At 42.1% G+C, this 22,856-nt stretch overlaps 1 protein-coding gene and 1 pseudogene across 10 annotated transcripts in view; one reads left to right on the top strand and one right to left on the bottom strand.

The window, feature by feature from the left end:
* The first annotated feature begins 534 nt into the window (after positions 1-534).
* The window catches only part of PARP4 (poly(ADP-ribose) polymerase family member 4), a 103,799-nt gene continuing 81,477 nt past the window's right edge, over positions 535-22,856 (top strand). For 2 of the 10 annotated variants that reach the window (XR_013447052.1, XM_078070615.1), the window contains exons 1-9: positions 535-1,011; positions 8,187-8,319; positions 13,554-13,755; positions 15,134-15,200; positions 16,520-16,595; positions 17,359-17,472; positions 20,474-20,620; positions 21,163-21,300; positions 22,362-22,535. Coding sequence is in view for 9 of the 10 variants with exons in the window: in XM_078070615.1 (XP_077926741.1) it covers positions 8,188-8,319; positions 13,554-13,755; positions 15,134-15,200; positions 16,520-16,595; positions 17,359-17,472; positions 20,474-20,620; positions 21,163-21,300; positions 22,362-22,535 (1,050 nt within the window). In the remaining variant the exon portion in view is untranslated. Of the gene's footprint in view, positions 1,037-8,186; positions 8,320-13,553; positions 13,756-14,972; positions 15,031-15,133; positions 15,201-16,519; positions 16,596-17,358; positions 17,473-20,473; positions 20,621-21,162; positions 21,301-22,361; positions 22,536-22,856 lie in introns of those variants that run through there. The other 8 variants (XM_078070612.1, XM_078070611.1, XM_078070610.1 and 5 more) reach the window with 7 other exon arrangements.
* Positions 2,089-3,199, bottom strand: LOC118538882 (insulin-like growth factor-binding protein 7 pseudogene; annotated as a pseudogene).

Here is a 22,856-nt window from a genome sequence, read left to right as displayed (position 1 = left end):
AACTACTTGAGAACACTACCTAACAAGCTTCAAATTCAGGAAGTCCTAAACTAAATTCATTATCTTAACCTCCCGCTTCTCCATTCTCAAACCTTCCCGAAATTTGCTTCTTACTTGCTTCCGGGAATTAGTCTTACTTCTCAGTTAAATGGCAGCACCATCCACCCACTTTTACCAAACTCCCAACTTTGGAGTTAACCTCATTGGCCAAATCCTGCCTGAAAGATGGAACTGAAAAAATCCCGAACCCTTGGGGCGCCTGGGTGGCTCGGTAGGTTAAGCCTCCGACTTTGACTCAGGTCATGATCTCAGGGTCCTGGGACTGAGCCCCCTTCAAGCCCCCGTAGGCTCCACGCTCAGGAGGGAGTCGGCTTGAGGATTCTTTCCCTCTGCCCCTCTCCCTGCTTGTGATCTCTCTCTCTCTCAAATAAAATCTTTTTTTTTTTTTTTTTAGATTTTATTTATTTATTTGACAGAGAGAGAGAGAGCACAAGCGGGGGGAGCAGCAGGCAGTGGGAGAGGGAGAAGCAGGCTTCCCGCCGAGCAGGGAGCCTGATGCCGGGCTCGATCCCAGGACTCTGGGATCATGACCTGAGCCGAAGGCAGCCGCTTAACGACTGAGCCACCCAGGCGCCCCTCAAATAAATAAAATCTTTAAAAAAAAAAATCCTGAATCCTCAGTCTGATTCAGGAAGAGAAACCCTACCCGAGCCCAAAGCCTAATCCCGGAGCAGCCCCTCAATCCTCCGCCACGCAGCGCTTGGCCTCTGGAGGCAGCCTTGGGCGGGCTTCCGGCAGCGCTCTTACAGACACTGCCTGCCAGGCCGCGCCTCGGGTCCGCGCCGGGAGCCTGGAGCCCGGAATCCGGAAGCAGTCGGTGCGGGAGCTCTGGTAGCGGGGAGTGCCGGCAGCGGGGAGCGCCGGGAGCCGGGAGCGTCAGACGCGAGGAGAGTCCCGAGCCGGGAGCGCCAGGAGCAGCGAGCGTCGGGAGTGGGCCGAATCCCCTGGCAGGTGCGTGGGCCGGATCCCCTGGCAGGTGCGTGGGCGCCGCTGGCTGGACCACCAGGCCGGGCCCAGGCCGGGCCCCATCGGCGGTCCGGGTAGTCCTGGCCAGGAGGTGGCCGCGTCGACTCCCTTCCGGAGCGGGGGACTCAGCTCTGTGCCGCCGCTGTCCGTGGTTGCGTAGTTGTCTTGACCGCGCCGGTTGCTGTGGGACTGGAGGCGCGCTCCTGCAGCCCGCGCCGTCGGGGGAGTTGGCGTGTTCTCGTGCGGGTCGCCGGCCCAGGTGACAGGACACAGGTGGGGCCGCCAAGGAGAGCGGGTGCTCAGAGCGGGTCTCTGGGCACGCCCGGGGCTCAGGGAAAGTGAGCAGATCGCTTACCTTCGTTTTCCCTAACTTCCAGTAGGCAGACACCCTGTCTTCTTCAAATGAGGTATTCTTAAAGTTAGGTTTGGGAAAAGGAAACTTTTTCCAAAAAATGCAGTATTTTGGTGAATAACCAGGGAATGTAATTTGACCTCAAAATTAGAAACACCATGACACATTTAATGTGCATGTTGAAGATCAAAGTTGAAAACTTGGAAATCCGTTAAATACTTCCTGCGGGGAATGCCCAGTGACTCAGCTGGAGGACTGAGTTGGTCCAGAGTAACACGGCGCTGCTGAATGTTCAAACTTTTGATTCTGGATTGCAAAATAACAGTAAACATATAAAAATATATAAAGTGAAGTGTTATGATAAAGGAGAAATTCACTCTCCATATGTGCATGTTGCGGATAGAGTAGCTGGAATTTGTGAGGAGGAGCTCAGGGAGTTTCTCAGGAGCTGGGGAGGTGTGCTCTTGTCCTGTGCGCATAACACAGGGCCTGATGGATGGAAGACACTCCGAAATCTCATATGTACACAATAAGGTATGATGACCACATGAATGAACGCTGACTGTTTAGGAGAAGTTTGGAAATGAGGGAGAGACTGGTGGCACATGTTAAGAAAGCTGCCAGCCAGGAGAGGCCACACATTTAAGAGAGACTCCATATACAGTCTGGAAGAAGACAGAAGTCAAGGCCTGACTTGAGATTTCATAGAATTTTTTTTTTTTTGAAAGCATTTTATTGATTTTAATTACATGCATGCTTTTCTTTTGTAAATAGACAATAAATTTTTGTAGATAGTCTTGATGTGTTATCTTTATTTTGGATTTCCTCTATGTGAAACCAGTGAATATAACTAAGCGTTAGTGGGTTGGAGGAAAAGAAACTGGTTATTAGGCAAGAACAGGGCTGTAGTTATCCAGGACTTTCAGTGATGCAGACGGGTATATTTTGCAGGTTTATAGGTCAGCACCTTCACTTTTTTCCACTGGTATTTCATTGTGAGGGATCAAACACTGTAATTTTTGCCGATGCTGAAGCCTGTCCTTGAGAATTGGATGCATGGCACTCATATTCTCCAGCATCTTCCTTACTGAGAGGAGATACCAGCACCCAGCCAGTGACTTCATGCTTTTCTGGGCCACCCCAGGTCTGAATAGCCAGGTTGTCCCGGTCACCAGGCAAGAGTTCTGTCCTTTGAACTCCATAGTTACCCCTTTTTACCTTGTTCCAGATGAGGACAGGGGTTGGGACTCCGATGACCTCACAGCTCAAGTACACCTGGGCGCCAGTGACATTCCGGATGTCCTTGGGGGGTGTCACAATGGAAGGACCTTGCTTGCAGGTGCCCTTGCTTACCTGGGTGATGGCCTTCTCCCCGCGGCTCTCGGCCCTCAGGCTGGCGGCGCGCAGCTGGCACCCGCTGGGGTAGGTGACGTCGCTGCCGCACACCGGGTAGCGGCTCTTGCACACGCACACGCCGCTCACCCCTGGGCCGCCGGCTGCTGCCCCGGCTTTACCCTTCTGCCTCTTGCGGCTCTTCACGCACTCCATGCCCGGCGCGCAGTGCCCCCTGCCGGCGCCGGCGCCCCCGCCCCCGCACGGTTTGCCCTCGCCGCGGGCGCACACCGGGCAGCAGCCGCAAGCGTCGCGGGTCTCGCCCAGCTGGCAGCCCCGCGGGGGCAGGGGCGGGCAGGCGGCCGGCTCGCAGGGGCCGCAGGCGTCCGAAGAGGAGGAAGAGGAGAGGGGCAGGAGCAGGAGCAGCAACCCGGCGGCGCCGAGGATCAGGACGCTCAGCGGCGGCCGCTCCATGGCTGGGTGCGGAGGCGGCGGGAGAGCGAGTCGAGATTTCATAGAATTTAATAGTGTTAGTTTCACTTCCTACAATCAGTAGGAAGACGGAAGTCAAGGCCTGACTTGAGATTTCACAGTATTTGAGTGTTAGTTTCACTACCTCCTACAGGGCCTCAGCTTTTAAGAATGGGCCAGGGAGTTGTTTAAAATGTTCGTTTATACTTTGGCTTCACAACAATGCCACTGAACTGTAGACTTAAAAATGGTTAAAATGGTAAATTTTATGTGAGGTACACTTTACCACCAAAATAAAGGCTAAAAATTATCTATACTGTTTGACTCAGTAATTCCACTTCTGGCCATCTATTCTAAGGAAACAGTGACAGAGATTTGGCCAAAAATATATGAAGAAAACATTTTCCTCAAAGTGTATTTAGAATAATGAACGATTTTCAGTAACCAAATATCTGATGACTTGGGGAAGAGTTAAATTACACATAGCCTCTATTAATATTTTCAAAGACTATTTAGTGATATTGGGCAAATTCTCATTAAAAGTTAGATAAAAGAAACTGGCTATAAAATTCAATAAATAATATCCACAAATAACTTATATTTTTATTAAAATAATTTATAAAATATATTGATAGAGGAAAGAATAATATCAAAGATATTAAAAGAAATCTCAAAATTTCTCACTGGAGGAATCATGCTTTTTTTTTTTTTTTTTAAAGATTTTATTTATTTATTTGACAGAGAGAGACATAGCAAGAGAGGGAACACAAGCAGGGGGAGTGGAAGAGGGAGAGGCAGGCTTCCCGCTGAGCAGGGAGCCCGATGCGGGGCTCGATCCCAGGACCCTGGGATCATGACCTGAGCCAAAGGCAGACGCTTAACGACTGAGCCACCCAGGTGCCCCTGGAGGGATTGTGCTTTTTTAAAACAACTTTACTGAGATATAATTTACATACCATTAAATTCACCCATTTTAATTGTATGATTCAAAGATTTTTAATAAGTTGTGCATCATCACCATAATCTAGAACATTTCCAGCACTGTAGGTGCTCTTTACTTTTCTTCATACTGGTTAATCTACTTTGGGAGAGACGTTATTTTTTAGAAAGACAAATTCATATTACTTTCCTAGGAAATTTAAGCAAAACTGAAAAGTAGTACAATTTAAGGTAAAACTGAAAAGTAACATAATTTAACAAGAATAAAAATTATTTAAGCTCTTTGACTCAGTATTGTTTAGGATTTCAGGACTGTTTTCTAAGACAATCATTGGAATTGCAAACAAAGATTTATATGTAAGGGTGTACATCATAGCTTTTTTTTTCTTAAAGATTTATTTATTTGAGAGAAGAGGGGGAGCGCAAAGGGAGAGGTAGAGACAGTCTTCAGCAGACTCCCCACTGAGCTGATCCTGGAGCCCAGGAGTCAGACACATAACCAATTGAGCTACCCAGATACCCCCACAGCTTTGTGGGGTTTTTTTTTTTTTAAGATTTTATTTATTTATTTGTCAGACAGAGAGAGAGCATGCAAGCGAGCACAAGCAGGGAGAGCAGCAGGTAGAGGGAGAAGCAGTCTCCCCAGTAAGCAAGGAGCCTGATGTGGGACTCGATCCCAGGACCCTGGGATCACGACCTGAGCCGGAGGCAGATGCTTAACCAACTGAGCCACACAGGCATACCTATAGCTTTGTTACTGATACCAAAACTTAGAAGTAATTTGATTACCCAACAATAGAAATAGTTCATTTATGATACATATCTAAGATAGCCTCTATTAAAAATGTTTTCCAAGAATAATTAATGATTTAATGCTAAAGACAAAATGCTGACATAAAATGCAAGATAGGTATTGTGAATATGGTATAATTTCAATTTTGATAATAACATAGTCCATTACAGTACATACACACAGAAAAAAAGCCTGGAAGAAAAGGCAAAAGAAGTTGTTAACATGGCCTCTAGGTTTTGAGATTATTTTGCTGCTATTATGCAGTTCTGAATTTTCCAAATTTTCTAAGATGAGCATGAATGACTTTTCTATTAGAAAACATTTTTTAAAAAATTTTATTTATTTGAGAGAGAGAGAATGGGAGACAGAGCATGAGAGGAGGGAGAGTCAGAGGGAGAAGCAGACTCCGCGCTGAGCAGGGAGCCCAATGCTGGGCTCGATCCCAGGACTCCAGGATCATGACCTGAGCCAAAGGCAGACGCTTAACCAACTGAGCCACCAACTGGGTGGCTCAGGTCATGATCCCAATGTCCTGGGATCAAGCCCCGCATCAGGCTCCCTGCTCAGCGGAGAGCCTGCTTCTCCCTCTCCCTCTGCCTGCCGCTCTGCCTACTTGTGCTCTCTCTGTCAAATAAATAAATAAAATCTTAAAAACAAAAAAAAATTTTTTAAAAACCAGGTCAGAGGACTTAAGAACACACCCAGGACAGATCTAGAGAGGTGGATCTGAGTATCCATTCCCACTTCAGCCTTCCTTGCCCAGCATAGGCAGGGTTCATTACATAGAGACTGTCCTGAACGTTGTTAAAGATTCATTAGAGTTTTAGTGTTTTGTTTGTTTGTTTTTTTACTGTCAGAAATTAAAAACAAGATAGATCAATTAATCTAAATAATAGTGTGATACCTTTCATGGTATCCATCAGCATCTCTCTCATCTATAAACCCTGGTAAGTATGAATCAATTCAAATGTAAAGGACAATCAATACATAGGAAATTAGAAGTATTGATGCTATGGAAAGGCAGAGTTAGATCAAGAGACTTCAGTTTAACCAGACATCATAAGAAAAAAAAAATGTGAACCCCTAATTTGGTCATTTACTGAACAGATAATTTAGGTCCTAAGTGTGGGGTGGGGATAGGGAGACGTGTCCCAGGGGAAGGCACAGCACGTGTGAAGGCCCTAAGGACCCAACTTGGAGTTTTGCCAACCTGGAGAAAAAGCCAGTGTGACAAGGGCAAAGTGAGAGAGAGGTGCAGGAGGAGGCTGTGGAGAGAGGCCAGGCCTTGAACCATAGTAAGAAATTTGAATTTCACTTGAAACATTAAAAAAAAAAGTTTACCCAAGCTACAGTGTAGAGGAACTTAGAGGCAGAGAGGAGCAGAAGTGGGAGAGGAAGTTAGGTCTCCACTGATGGGGGCCAGGGTGACATAGGAGATGGGGAAAGTGGGTCGATTGCACCTGCTGTGAGAACGAAATGCTGATGGCCAAAGGGGGTAAGATGGGGAGAAATCACAGGTAGCACCCAGTGGCTTGAGCAGCCAGCAATAGCCATCAGCCACTTCCCAAGAGGAGAACAGGGGTAGGCCTATGTTGTGGATTTGGCAAATCTGGGGTGCCTGAGGTACACACATGGGGAAGGCAGTGGTCATTTTGTCCTAAATTAGGGGTGGTCCTCATATAGACTTCCTTCAGGGCCTTGAAGAATGGGCACCATTGCTCAGGCAAGGAGACTAGAACGGGGACTCCAGCCTGGGAGAACTGGGCATTCCAGGGGCAGGTGGAGCTGAAGGAGGAACATGAACCCTGGACATGTGGTTGGGAGGCTGGGCCCTGTAGGTTCCTGACAACTACCTGCCTCACTCAGTCAGACCTGGGAGCTGCTTTCCATGAAACACCACCTTATTTGGGGGAACCTGTTAGAGGTGACTCCAGTTTTTAAAAATTGACAAATAGCTACTGTGAATTAAATCCAGTATCTCACCATTTATTAGTTTATTGTTAAATACCTATAAATGTCTTTCCATTCAAAATATGCCTATTTTTCTTAGAAGTAATTCTTTTCTATATGTGGGAAAGTATGATAATAAAAGAAATTAAATTAAAATACAAATATGTTTCCACTTAAATATAAGTTGTATATTTTTATTACTAATTGATCAATTTTTTCTCTAGACTGGCTTAACAGAAACCCACATAACTAATGGGACTAATGGGTCTTTTTGATTTTATAGAATTATATATAAAAATCTGTGGTTTCACTATCATATATTTATTTTTAATTTAGAAATAAATGCTTCTATGTTCTTAAACCACACACTTGATCTGTAACTGAAATCTATACATTTCCATTAAGATGTATAGTATGAGCCTATACCAAAGTATTTTGGAGTGCCATAGTATCAGCCATAAAGCTAAAAATGATTCTAAAACCAACATACTTATTGCAAGTTTGATCACTCTTCAGTTTTTGTTTAAAATGATTGCAATATATCTTTTTAAAATAATGCCCAGCTTCCCACAGTCTTCATGTAGAACAATTTTGAATTCACTGTCATTTATATTCACTGAAAAGAGAATCCTTTTATTTTTTTTCACAGACTCACCAGAATTTTATTATAATGTGGTTTGTTTATTTATTTATTATTTAAATTCAGTTTCATTAACATATACTGTATTACTACTTCCAGGGGTACAATTTAGTGATTCATCAGTTGCATCTAACACCCAGTGCTCCTTACATCAAGTGCCCTCCTTAATGCCCATGACCCAGTCACCCCATCTCCTCACCCACCTCCCCTCCAGCAACTGTCAGTTTGTTCCCTATAGTTAAGACTCTCTTATGGCTGGGGTGCCTGGGTGGCTCAGTCAGTTAAGCATCTGATTCTTGGTTTTGGTTCAGGTCATGATCTTGGGGTCTTGGGATCGAGCCCTGCACCAGGCTCTGTGCTCCATGTGGAGTCTGCTGGAGATCCTCTCTCTCAAATAAATAAATAAAATCTTTTTTTTAAAAGTCTCTTATGGTTTGCCGCCTCCCCCCTTTTTTTATCTTATTTTTCCTTCCCTTCCCCAATGTTCTTCTGTTTTGTTTCTTAAATTCCACATATGAGTGAAATCATATGGTATTTGTCTTTCTCTGACTGATTTCACTTAGCATAATACCCTCTAGTTCCATCCATGTCGTTGCAAATGGCAAAATTTTATTCTTTTTGATGGCTGAGTGATATTCCATTGAGAATCCTTTAAAACTATGACTTGACTTTTTTTCCTACAGGATGACTATAAGGATCTTTGCAAATTGTACCTTCTGTTTGAAAGTCAAGCACTTACCTCGTCAACAGAAGAAAAAGCTACAAAATGACATTAAGGAGAATGGTGGAAATTTTTCCTTTTTATTAAATCCTCAGGTATTTGCAAATACTGCAAATATTTGTAAATATTCTAAGAACTGTGTGATAAATACTGTGCAAATTTGAAAATTTGCAAATATTCTAAGAACTGTGTGATAAATACTGTGCATTAAGGGAGGGTAGGTCAGGGCACTTGGCTGACTCAGTGGGAAGAGCATGCGACTCTTGATCTCGGGGTCTTGAGTTCAGGCCCCATGCTGGGCATAGAGCTTACTTAAAATAATAAATTAATAATTTTTTTTAAAAGGGAGAACGGGTCATGGTTAGAAGGGTAAGCAGAGAAAATTAGCCACAGGAGAAAGTCACTGAAGGCAGGTGAAATTGTGACATCGTCAGCAGGGAAGCTGAGCTGGAGAAAGGCAGAGGAGGGAAAACCACACGTCCCACCTTCTGTCCATTACACCTTGTGAATCTGAGGTTATTAGAGTACAGCTGAAGACCTAAACAGAAATAATTTCAGACCAGCCAAATCTATTCTCGAAGGAGAAAAGTAATGGTGTACAGCATTTGCAAAAAGCAGTCTATCTAATCACTCACCAGTATGTCAACCCTGAGCGTCACCTGTACAGTGTGACTCAGGGGACAAAGAAAAACGTGTATCGTAAACTCATCTTGTACTGCTTGTACAGCTTGTACTGCTTGTTTTGTTTATTTAAAGGCTGAAGGAAGCTACTTTCCCTCTCTTGAAATGAACTGTAAGCCTGACAGGTTAAGATTGGTGGCTTAGCCTGCCCCTTCCTGGACCACAGCCCTGGGGCTTGCTGACCATGAGTCTGGTTTGTTCTGTGAAGTATGTTCAACTCCAGCTAGATCCTGGGTGCTCTCTGGCATTTAGTAGTTTGCCTGTGATTATCAGAGATGGAATGTCCCTGTTCACCTCCAGTTTAGGCAGAACTGTATATACATCCCTTATTATACGGCTTTCCTCACTTGCCTGTTTCACCATTTCTATGGATGGATGAATAATTCAGGCCAGTTATGCCTTCTCAGTTTATCTTCTGGGTAAAGAATGCCAACATTGTCTCTCATTTTCAGAAATTCCCCCATACTGTGAGTGTATACTTTTTGGAAGTTATGTTGCCAATGTATATAAACTTTTGAAATGTGCATACCAGGTATTATAATGAAGGAGACAGCTATGTATATATTGTTGAGGAATGAGCTCCAAGATGAATTGTTAAGTGGAAAAGCAGGTTCAGAACAGCATGTTTAGTATGCTGCCATTTGTGACTAAAAATAGGGCTGTGTACTTGTATGTGTGTTGCCTATGCATAGAATAGCTCTAGAAGGATATTCCAGAAACAAGTTACAACAGATGCCTCTGGGGAGACGAACTGGGAACAATGGTACGAAATATGTTAATTTATTATGATTATTTTACTTTGTAGATATTTTACAATGCCATATACTATTTATTCCAAAATAGATTAATAAAATTACAACTTAACAAATTTAGTAAATAATGAATACCTTTTGAATCTCTTGTTCCACTCCTAAGAAAACAATTAAACAAGTGTACAAATATGTGTACATGAAGATGTTCAGCACAGCATTGTTTAAAGGAGTGAAAATTTAGAAATAACCTCTAGGGTTCGTTAATCAATTATGGTATATCCCTATCCATATTCTTTAAAAACTGTTGATTTTTTAAACTTTTATTTAACTAAAATTATATTATTTTTAAGAGTTTTAGAAATCTGAGAAAGATTACTATCAAGACTTTTAAGGGTGGGCATTCTAGGGGAAGGAGGCAAGATGGCAACAGAATAGGGACCTCGTTTTATCTGGTCCCTCGAATTTAGCTGGATATCTATGAAACCATTCTGAACACACACGAATTCAGCCTGAGATGTAAGAAAATATATCTGGAACTCTACAAGCATAAAAACGATTGCTTTTCGCAAGGTAGGAGGTGTGGAATCGTGAATCTGTGGGGAAATATCTGAAGATAAACAGAGTGGGGAGGGACCCTCCATAAGCCAGCGGCCAGAAAGTGACATAACACTGGAGTGCAAAATCAGAACCCTTAGAAATCTGTTCCAGTGAGAGACATCCCTTTCTTAAAGGGGCGCAGGGGATGAAAAGAGCAGAATTCTAGGTGGGTCATTGTGGTCTCAGGATCCCAGGAAACACAGAAAGAATGGGGGTGCCTGATCTGATAGAGTGCCCAAGCAGTGGAGCGGGGAAACCGGTTATGGTCAGCGAGCCCAGAAGGGACTCTCAGCTCCGGTCACCATAAACCATGAGCCGGGCCGGTAGGGAGACTGCTCTTTTCCTGAGCACCCTGAAAAGGATTGGAACATGCGGGCTGTTTAACATCCCCTGGGAGAGACAAAATGGCTGTGCCCATGACTGGGCAACAGCTCTCAGGATGGCGGTGGCCCCAGAAAGGAGAGTAGGATGGCATCCAGCTATTACCTGGGAGCAATGGAGCAGGGTCCATGCGTGAGCCCACAACTGCTCACAGTCGCGAAGACACAAAGTGCAGTGAGGCTCTCAGGCCCCTGGGACACCCCCTGGGAGAATTGAAGTGGGCACGAATCGCCAGATTGTGTGGGGTGTGGCACACAGAGAGGCTGTGCCCACGACTGGGCAACAGCTCTCAGGGCAGCGATGGCCCCAGAAAGGACAGTAGGACAGCACTCAGCTGTGACCTGGGAGCAGCGGAGCAGGGTGTGCGTGAGCCCACAACCGCTTGCAGTCGCAAAGACACAAAGCGAAGTGTCACTCTCAGGCACCGGGGATGCCCCCCGGGAGAATTGCGGTGGGGGTGAACTGCGGAGTCTGTAGGTTTGGTGCACACAGAAGTGGAGATGGTTTGACCTGGAGGGTTTATTGAAGAAGGGGGACCATGATCTTGTGGTTCTGGGCCAGAGATCCCGGCATGGCCATTTTTGCTCTGACCCTCTGAAGAAGTGCGGAAAGCCACCAGGGAACAAAAGCCACATGGACGACCAGCTCACCTTGAGCCCATCCCCCTGACAAGGGGTGGGGCAACTCTGCCCAGACAAAGACACCTGAGAAGCAGAACAACAGGCCCCTCCCCCAGAAGACAGACCTAAGAACAGGTGGATAACAAGCTTATAGATCCCACAGGACTTTAAAACCCCAGAGCCAGAGGAAAATAATATATTGAGCTCCAGGTGTTTCCCCATGACTCGTTTATCCTTCAGTCTAAAATTTTACATTTCTTTCTTTTTTTTAATCTTTTCCCCATTTCAACTAGATTCCCATTTTACCAACTTATGTTTTTAAGTTGCTTTTTAACTTTTTTTCTCACATCTACATTTTATAGATTTATGCCTCATTCTAGTCCTTTTTTCACTCTATCCAATTTTATATATGTATATAAACTTTGCTTTCCTTGCAATTTTGGGATGTAGTGTCTTCTAACACAGAGACCAAAATTCAATCAGGAACAAGAAGATCACCTGCTTTGTCCACCCTGTGAGATTATAGTCTCTCTCCACCACCCCTTTTTTTTATTGTTTTGGTTCATCTTGCTTTGTTTGCTTTTCTATGGTGGTGTCTGACCTCTTCGGATTTTTTCTAGGGTGCATTTTGCTTGGGTCGTGGTTGCTATTTTGGACCCTGTTCATTCACTCACCCATCCTTCCTTGGGCAGAATGACTAGAAGGAAGAACTCACAACAAAGGAAAGAACCAGAGACAATGTTCTGTGCCACAAAGCTAATTAATATGGATATAAGCAAGATGTCGGAGATAGAATTCAGGATAGCAATTACAAAGTTAAGTGCTAGGCTTGAAGAAAGCATAAATGACTATACAGAATCTCTAAGGGCGGAAATGAGATCTAATCAGGCCGAACTTAAAAATGCTATGAGATGCAGTCTAAATTGGATGCTCTACCAATTAGGGTCAGTGAGGCAGAAGAGAGAATAAGTGATCTAGAGGACAGACTGATGGAAAGGAAGGAAGTTGAGGAAAAGAGAGAAAAACAACTAATAGCCCATGAAGAAAGGCTTTGAGAATTTAATCACAGAGCTGGAACAAACAATCCTAAAATTTGTGTGGAATAAGAAAAGACCCCAAATAGCCCCAGTAATGTTGAAAAAGAAAACCAAAGCTGGAGGCATCACAATTATGGAGTTCAAGCTGTATTACAAAGCTATAATCATCAAGACAGTATGGTACTGGCACAAAAACAGACACATAGCTCAATGGAACAGAATAGAGAGCCCAGAAATGGACCCTCAACTCTATGGTCAACTAATCTTTAACAAAGCAGGAAGGAATAGCCGATGGAAAAAGACAGTCTCTTCAATAAATGGTGCTGGGAAAATTGGACAGCCACATGCAGAAGAATGAAACTGGACCATTCTCTTACACCATACACAAAGATAAACTCAAAATGGATGAAAGACCTAAATGTGAGACAGGAATCCATCAAAATCCTAGAGGAAAACAACAAGTGTTGGTGAGGATGTGGAGAAAGGGGAACCCTCTTACACTGTTGGTGGGAATGCAAGCTGGTGCAGCCACTCTGGAAAACAGTATGGAGGTTTCTCAAGAAGTTAAAAATAGAGCTACCCTGTGACCCAGCAATTGCACTACTGGGTATTTACCCCAAAGATATAGATGTAGTGAAAAGAAGGGGCACATGCACCCCAATGTTCATTGAAGCAATGTCCACAATAGCCAAACTGTGGAAGGAGCCAAGATGTCTTTCAACAGATGAATGGATAAAGAAGATGTGGTTCATATATACAATGGAATATTACTCAGCCATCAGAAAGGATGAATACCCAACTTTTGCATCAACATGGATGGGACTAGAGGAGATTATGCTAAGTGAATTAAGTCAAGCAGAGAAAGACCATTATCATATAGTCTTACTAATATGTGGAACATAAGGAATAGTGTGGAGGACCATAGGGGGAGGGAGGAAAACTGAAGGAAGAGATCGGAGAGGGAGACGAACCATGAGAGACTCTGGACTCTGGGAAACAAATTGAGGGTTGCAGAAGGGAGGGTGGGCAGATGGGGTAACTGAGTGAAGGGCATTAAGGAGGGCACGTTATCTGATGAGAAGTGGGTGTTATACACAACTAATGAATTGTTGAACTACATCAAAAACTAATGGTGTACTATATGTTGGCTAATTGAACTTAATAAAAGAAAGACTTTTAAGGTTGAAAATTACAGATGCAAGTAATTTCTTTAGATTTTGTTTTTACAAGTACTTAATGAATTGATTCTTTTTTTTCTAAGTGCACACATATAATCTTAGACAATGCTGATGTTCTGAGCCAGTATCAACTGAAGTCTATCCAAAAGAACCATATCCATATTATAAACCCAGATTTTATATGGAACTCTATCAAGGAAAGGAGGCTCTTGGACATAATGAATTATGATCCTAATAAGGCAGTGGACATCACACCACCTCCTTGTGAAAAGGCAAGCAGTTCTGGTAAGTATTTTATATCAAGCACTTAATATATTACAGGTGCTATAGTAAACATTTTGGTTTATCAAAGGCAGTCAAAGGATTGTCTAGACATATTACAAAAATTATTAAACTTCTTATCTCAGAAAATGGGCAGCCAAATAGTGAAGGACAAAAACTACTTTAGCAATAGGAATAGATTTCTCAATATCCAATCTAGTGTGATCAGATTCAAAAGACTACAAGAACACTGATAATCTCAGAAAACCTGATGTGTAACTTTATCTGGGAGGGAGAAGAAACTTTGTGTTAAAAAATTATCACCACAACTTAATGACTGGAAATTTTATGACTAGCCTTTTGCTAAAGAAGTTCTTTCCCAAAGATGATCTCTCAAAAAGAAACATACTTCCTTTGTAAACCCAGATTTTATTTTGGAATCTGGCCAAGAAGCAAGCCTTTTGATATAGGGAAATGCCCTCCTCATGAGACATATCAAAAGTGAAGCAATTCTGATAAATAATACTCTACAGTAAGCACCTGATATATGTTAGGTATCATATTGTATATATAAATTGTATTATTTATAGGAGTTTTAGAAATCAATGTTTTGGTGTGGTGCAGCCTCTTTAGACAAATGATTGTCCAAAAATGCTGTCATCAGACTTTCTTGCTCTCAGAAAATGGTAGCTAAAACAAAATAGGCAGGATAGTAAACTTCTTTTACATTGAAAATGTTTTTCAACATCCGGAGTGATACAGTCAGATTCAGAATTACTGCAAATACATTGACACCCTTTGAAATTTTGATAGCATAATTAAAACTGGAAAGAAATTCTTGCATAAAAGGAGTTATTCCTATATATCATAACGCTATAGACAGTGTTACGCTTCTCTTATAAGAAAAATATGAAGCAAAAATTGCTTGGCTTCACATAGGAACCCTCAAATTTCCCTCCTCTAAGCAAGAACATCCTCAGGTCCTTCATTTGTGACATGATGGCACTGGGGAACTCATTCTGACCCTGCAGCATACTAGAAATGCATTTCATAACTATGCTCACCATAATCTTCTGAAGAGAAAAATTCCATTTGAAATTGAATATCCATCAATGAGTTTCAAATAATACAGATAACATTAGAATTCTCCTCACACGCCTATTAAAATAGAATTATAATATATTCTTACTATCTTTTACTTTTAATTTACCTTCTTCTTGTCCCACTTGTACTAGCCTTAGATCACCAATTACTATAGCTAATTTAAGGACATCTTTAAAAAAAGAAAAGAATAGCATGGTAAGTATGACCTATATTCAAGAATCTTAAAAATTCCAGGATTTATTGTTAATAATTTTAATAAATCTTTGAGTAGTAAACAAGTGTTTTGTTTTTGTTCTAGAGGTGACAACAGATGATCCATCCCTGGACAACTCCATGGAGAAGGAAAACATTGTGGAATTCACAGAGTAATCTACTTTTATTTTTTAAAAGATTTTATTTATTTATTTGTTAGAGAGAGAGCACAGGCAAGGGGAGCGGCAGACAGAGGGAGAAGTAGGCTCCCTGCTGAGCAAGGAGCCTGATGCAGGACTCTATCTCAGGACCCTAGGATCATGACCTGAGCTGAAGGCAGATGCTTAACTGAGCCACCCAGGTGTCCCCGGAGTAATATACTTCTGATCATTAAGAGTCAGTTTGCAAAATGTTTTGTAAACCTCAAGCACAGGTTTTTTTGTTTTGTTTTGTTTTTTAAGATTTTATTTATTTATTTGAGAGGGAGACAGAGAGTACCAGTAGGATGAAGGGCAGAGGGAGGAGGGGGACAAGCAGACTCCCCGATAAGCGGGGAGCCCAATGTGGGGCTTGATCCCATGACTCTTGAGATCACCACCTGAGCTGAAGTCAGACAGTCAAACACAGTTTTAAAATGCTATTACTTTTTTGTACTTTTTTCATTTATCTTGCTTCTCTAATTCTAGGCTTTTATTTATTTAAGACTTTTTACTTCAACTAGTATAGTGATAATTATTTCCATGTTAGTATTATATAAGAGTGAACATAATTGTTAGATCGATTTTAAAAAAGAAAAGGCACTGGAGATGAGATCTGGGCAGTCTGCTTACCCTGCTACCTTACCGAGAAGCCTTTAGACTTGAGACTGTTCTTCCTACCTAATAGGTCAAAAAATGGAAATAATGACAACTTCTGCAAATGGAGTATGTGAGGCTACATTTCTATATGGCTTCGTAAAGCATACCCAAAAGTGTAGTGTCATTAAGCATCACATTGAGCCTTATTTTATTTGTTAATAGTGGTGTTAAAAGACAGAACAAATATCAAAAATGAAAGTACAGATTATGAGAAATCTGACACCTTTGTTTTAAAGGGGGTTGACTGTAGTACGAGAGTCTCTGGTGTGAGCCTATCTGAGTGACCCAGCATCTAAGGATCAGAACCCAAGAAAGCGCAGGTCACTTGTCTCTGCTAGGATCGGTGCTTTCTCCAGTGCCCTGGCCTGCTTCTCTTATGCCTCTGCTTCTGCTTCATGCCACCCCACCTTCCAGTGCAGACACTCAGTATTTGGCATCAGAGCTCTAGAGTTATGCAAGGGAGGAATCCAGCTCATTACATGAGACTTTTTAACCATTTTCAGAACCTCGGAGGAGATTAGGGACTTAAAATGTATTTTGTATGCAATTAGGAGACTTCTAAGAAACATTTTACGAAAATTCTGTTTCGTCTGAAAGTCCATTTTAACGTTAAAATTTTATTATACAAATTTCAGGTTTTATAAAGACATTGTTGAAATTCCTCATTTTCCACAAGACTTTGAAGTTGCAAAATATAACACCTTGGAAAAAGTAAGAGTCTGTATTAAAAAACAAAAACAAACCGAGTGTCTTCTGATTACTTTTCCTGCTTGATAATTTTCTCGTTGTTTTGGAAAATTGTGCATATCCTGAATAAATATTTCTTAATATAAAAGTTGATTTTTAATAATCAAGACAATTTTATATTTAAAATTTAATATTTAACTTTTTAGTGTTTTTATTATAAAAATAATACATGCTCATAATAAAAATATAAACAGTACAAAATAATAACATGACTTTAAAAGTAAAGACCTCCTCCCTGTTTATTAACGGTTTCTTGTATTTTTAAGAGTAATATTTACATTTGACAACAAGTTATTTACATCATGCTGAATTTCCATTACTATTCATTAAAAAGAAAAAGAGGAAGTTATTTCTCCAGTATCGTATAAGGGAAAACCCTAGCATTCAAAATTATGCTCCATTTGTATATTTTAGATATTTTAATAAAATATAACTTGGAAATAACATTTCCTCTGTGACAAAGAAAATATAAAAAGTGGTACAGTTTAAACATACACAGATATATCTATAGTAAAAATACCAGCAAGAAATATACCAAAATATTAATAGTAATTATATATCTGTAGTATGACTTCAGGTAATTTTTATATTTTCTTTATACTTGCTGTATTTTCCAAATTATATCTCCAAATGAACTAGTGTTAGTTTTATAATCAGCATTTTTAAATGGTGTGTGTGGTTTGTTACTGAATGGATGCAGCTTCTGAAGGAACAACCTATTTTCCAGGTTGGGGCAGAGGGAGGTAAGGAAGTGGCAGTGCTAGAACTGCAGAGCTCCCAGGACCCCGAGGACCCTGCCTTTCTCACATCCGCACATTTCCTCTTGGCCAGTGGCCTCACGGTAATGATATATTTTTTTTTTTTTTAAGATTTATTTATTTACTTGAGAGAGAGAGAGAGAGTAGGGGGCAGGGGGAGAGGGAGAGTGAGTCTTAAGCAGACTCTGCACTGAGCACAGAGCCCAGTGCAGATCTGGATCTCACAACCCTGAGATCATGACCTGAGCCAAAACCAAGAGTTGGACACTTAACCAACTGCACCACCCAGGCACCGCAAGGTAATGATCTTTATATTGATTCCTGTGTGTTTTTCCACTCTGTTCATACCTAGTTTCCTTAACATTGGTCAGTGAACCTGCCAATCTGTTAAACTTTTTACCTGATAAATAATTTTGAAAGGTAGAAACATGTTTTCCGTTGGAATATGGCAGGTGAGGGGAGGAGGGTGAGAGCAGTGCTCTGACTAGAACAGCACAGGGTTCTTTCTTGTTAAAAGGAAATAGTCAGTGAGGAATTCTTAACCTCAGGAAACAAACTGAGGGTTGCTGGAGTGGTGGGGGGTGGGAGGGATGGGGTGGCTGGGTGATGGACATTGGAGAGGGTATGTGCTATGGTGAGCGCTGTGAATTGTGTAAGACTGTTGAATCACAGACCTGTACCTCTGAAACAAATAATACATTATATGTTAAGAAAAAAAAAAAGAAGATAGTAGGAAAGGAAAAATGAAGGGGGGGAAATCGGAGGGAGAGACGAACCATAAGAGACTATGGATTCCAAGAAACAAACTGAGGGTTCTAGAGGGGAGGGGGGTGGAGGGATGGGTTAGCCTGGTGATGGGTATTAAGGAGGGCACATAGTGCATGGAGCACTGGGTGTAATACGCAAACAGTGAATCATGGAACATTACATCAAAAACTAATGCAGTAATGTATGGTGATTAACATAACATAATAAAATTGAAAAAAATGTAAAAAAAAAAAAAAAAGAAATAGTCACTGCGTGCAGGGCATGTAGGCCCCCTGCTCCTGTGCTGAATCACTTGTGGGAACTTGACTAACGTATACTCTGCTTAAGGCAATCTGTTCACACACTTAGTTAAGTACCTACTATGTACCAACTGATCTACTGGAGGCCAAAGATAAAAATTACTTCAAACCCTGCCCCTCAGAGATCACCACCAGGGATGAAACTACACATTCATGACTGTAATCCACTGGGACAGAACAGCAAGGAAGGCTTTGCAGAGGCCGAGACTTTTATGTTAGGTCACGGTCAAGTCAAGACCATGGTTCCAACCTGAAACTATTATGAAACAAAAATAAATTCAGAACTAATACCTAAAATTCAAAGTAAACACTGCCACACCCACAGGGTGTCTTCTGTCCAGACAGATTTACAGGCAGGAAACCCAGCACCTCCTCACCCAGGTGCTCCTCAGTAGGATTGGTCCTCACAGCATGGTACTCAGGCTCTGGATGCTTCTGGCTTTGCCCCCACTGGAGGTGTCAGCTCTGGTGCCAGGAGGGAGACTCAGCTCAGGTGGGTACAGGATCCACCTGACTTGGAAGCCCACCCACAGTAGCCCATACCTGTTGTAACATGGGCCTAGGTTCAAGATGTCTTTAAGGGAGGTGCCCATTACTTACGACACTGCTTTCAGGGAAACCCAAGGGTCAGGTCTCCCACCTACCACTTATTGTTCATTTATTGAACTCCCAGTCCTGATTTATTAATGAGAAGTCACTATTACCCAAGCAATTTTGGGAACAGATACAAAAAGTTAATCCAAGTCAAATGTGTCTAAGTAAGAGAAAGGGTTTTGTTAACCTTTTACCCCAAAAATGTATGCTGTATTTTGTGGAGGGTTTAATTGTGTGGATAAAAAGTAAGGAAACATCAAGTTGAAAACCATGATAGAACGTGTTATAATTATTTTTCTTTACTGAAAAAGAAAACTCTAAGGCTGAATAGGCCACCGTGTCCCCTCCTGCTTACTACCCTGAGAGCTCTTCCTGGGTGCCTTCCTCCCTTGGCAAGCCTGAGTCTGAGAAGGCAAATAGAGGGCTCCTCGGGTGAGTCTGCTTTGATAGAAATTATCCTCGCTTAACCAACACTGAAAGAGATGTCCTGCAAAAGAGGCTTTTCTAGCTTGCCTCTCTCTCTCATACAAAAACATTTTGTGGAAATCTTCCAAAATTATGTTAAATTCTACCTTCTTAAATGGAGTAACTGGAACATGATGTGCTTCTTTTCTTCACGTTCCAGAGGCTCCCTGTAGCCGCCAGTTCAGGAGGGCGGGTTATGGTGTCCTGGGGAGTCTGACTTGCCACCCCACACACCCCCTCCCATACACTCCAGAGCCAGGGGCTTAGCCGACACCCACAGGCCCCAGCTGGGGCTGGACTTCCCATATTCTCAGAGGTTAATAACTTTGGGACAACCGCTCACAACAGGAGCAAGGATTTCCAGGAAAAACAGACAAATGCCACATCCACGGGCAGGTTGGAAGGAAGGAGGCAGTTTGTACCTATCCAGAGGACACCTTGCTCCATGCCTTTACGTTATTTGCATGACTAAGAGCTTTCCTGCCTTTCTCCTTGCTGGTAGCTATCATTTCATTTTGACTGTGTGCTTGTCCCTAACAGTACCTCATTTCTGAGGTATTTTTCTTTTCTTCCTCTCCTCTGATTTATTTTTCTCATTTCCCAAAAAGCTTGAATGCCAGACTTCAAAGCTAATTAGACTAGTATGTAAAGTAAGAGTATATAATCTCTGAACAGACGTTTGAATGACTCTCCCATGAATCAAATGCATCTCTTCTGCCTGTTGGCGCCTTTTCAGGCTTTTCTCCCCTTACTTTCAGGTGTTAGGCAGTTTTGTGAAGAATTGAAGATTTAAGTAATTCTTTGAAAAAACTAATCAGTGCCCTCATGGCAGGGATCTAATGCCTTATTTACATTCCGTTTCCCCATGGTGCATGGGAGGTGTTCAATAAAGATCCATAGGTTAATAAGTGACTGTATCCTCACATCCTAACATTTTGCTCCACACTATAATTCACAGACTAGAAAGTTCTCTGTAAAGAAAACCTCTGCAGATGCAAGTGAATACTACGAAAATTACATTGAAGAGCTGAAGAAACAAGGATTTCTGCTAAGAGAACATTTTACACCGGAAGCAACCCAATTAGCATCTGAAAAACTGCAAGCAGTAAGATTGATTTCTGTGTGCTATTTTTTGTGATTGACTGAATATTTTTAATAGAAGTGTTTTCTTTACGACAAATAAAAACCTGGCAAGAGAGAAGAGTCAGAGAACAAGAAGAGTAAACTCACAGGCAGGTGTGGAAACCGGGTGAGGAGTGAGTTCTAGGATGAGCCACAAAACTTCCTGCTTGCTCCAGCAACAAACCTCCATGGCTTTCAAAGATTCCGTTATAACCTAGGCCAAGAATCAGGGGTCCTTAACCCTTAATGCCACTTAAACTTTGATGCCACTGGCAGACCTAAAGCTTACAGAGGGAAGGAAAAGGCAAAAGGAGACATAAAGTGGGAGTAAAGGAGAGAAAGGGGAAATAAAGAGAGTGTAGGGGGGAAGTGGAGGTACAGAGAATTATCAGTCACTTGGCTGCCTGTGACTCTCTCTTTGGCTGCGATTATTTCTTCTCTCGCCTCTGTTCATCTCAGCTTTAAATCAACTCACCAATGAAACCTTTTGTTGGTTGTTTTTTTTTTTTTTTAACTTCGTTGCAGTTGCTTTTGGAGGAGGTAATAAATTCAAGCACTCTGAGCAAAGAAGTGAGCGATTTGGTGGAGATGGTTTGGGCGGAAGCTCTCGGCCACCTGGAGCACATGCTTCTCAAGCCTGTGAACAGGATTAGTCTCAATGACGTGAGTCACGCGTGCCCTTGAAGCAGAACCTCTATAATGACAAACCTGCTTTCTGGCTTACTGGCTTAAATAATACCACGTGTATCTGGGTGCCGGTCCAGCTGTTTCTGGATGCATTCCTGGCGTGCTTTTTCTTACCTTGGAAAAAGGGAACACTGAGAGCACTGAGGGGAAAACAAGCTTCCAAGAAAACTAGATGTTCTTATCTATATAAAATGTCAGACCCAAGAGCTGCTCCAAGCTCCGCTTTTTGGGACTGGCTCATTGGGAGGCCTGCTCCTTTAGGTTGCAAGGTGCTTAGCAGGCCTGAGAGACAGGGTTGCTCTTGGTCCTCAGTCAGATGCTCAGACCCTCGTCTACTTCAGAGCCACTGCTTCACAGTCTTGTAACTTGTGACCATTTTAGGGAAAGGCCAGGGATGCTTGCAGCCCTCCAAAAAATACTCTCCTTAATATTGTATGACGGAAAGAGCAGATGAAAGAAAATATTCCCAATGGTACAACTTGTACGGCTGCATTGTCATAGTAAAATAATACAGTTTCCCTCTGTGGAACTAAACTAACTTATTTCAGGGAGAAAAAATTTTCTGGGGCGAAGTCCAAACAGTACTTACGTAATTAGAAACATGTTCTGCTGGATTTTGTTCCCAGTGTGATTCTGACAGCTTTGTAAACTTCTTGTGTGAAAAGCAAGTCTCCTGTGGTTGCATTAGTATTCCTCTCTCTGAGAATATAGACAGATATGCAGATGCAGTTGTAGCTATAGATACGGTTGTAGATGTAGGTATAGATGTAGATATACAGATACAGACAGTTAAGGCTCTGGTTTTTTCCTGTCGCTAAGCCGAGCCCGGTTTTGGAAGATTTCTCATGGAGACGGCGTCACACCTGAGCTACATCTCCTGTAAACATGGCATCTGTTCTACGGCTGGTGTCCAGTAGGAAACTAATAGTTGTGACATACCTAACAACTATTTTCGTTGCTTTTAGGCACATTCCTTCACTTTTTCTCTGATGGTCAAGAATCAACTTTAATAAGTATATACTGTCCTCCATTTAAAGGTGAGCAAGGCAGAAGGACTTCTCCTTCTAGTAAAGGCAGCATTGAAAAACGGAGAAACAGAAGAACAACTGCAAAAAATGATGACTGAGTTCTACAGATTAATACCTCACAAAGGTACAACAACTGAAAAAGTGACCCTGAGACTATTGGCTAAGAAAGAGGACCTCTGCCAGGTAAATCTCTGAAATACAGAATTCAATTTAAAATATGTTGGGGAAGGATCTTTTCAAATCTGATTAATAAGGTAGCCCTGAATCACAAAAGTTGGCTCAAAAATAAATGTTGAGCCATTTTAGAATGCCTTGGGTCCTTATGGAAGTTATCTGAACCATGTTCCCAAACATGAATGTGTTGGAATAGTAGTACAAAGGCAGATATATTTAGAATTGCTACACTGTAATTTTCTATATCAGGATGATGCTGGCAGGCCAGGTCTGAGGACCCAGAGAAGGTGCAGGACCAGCCAAGAGGGTCCCTGGCTGCTCACGGGATAG

This window comes from Halichoerus grypus, chromosome 4 (assembly GCF_964656455.1).
Source record: "Halichoerus grypus chromosome 4, mHalGry1.hap1.1, whole genome shotgun sequence".
Classification (NCBI taxonomy): Eukaryota; Metazoa; Chordata; class Mammalia; order Carnivora; family Phocidae; genus Halichoerus; species Halichoerus grypus.
The sequence above is the reverse complement of the archived record's forward strand: the minus strand, read 5'-3'. Positions and strand labels throughout refer to the sequence as shown.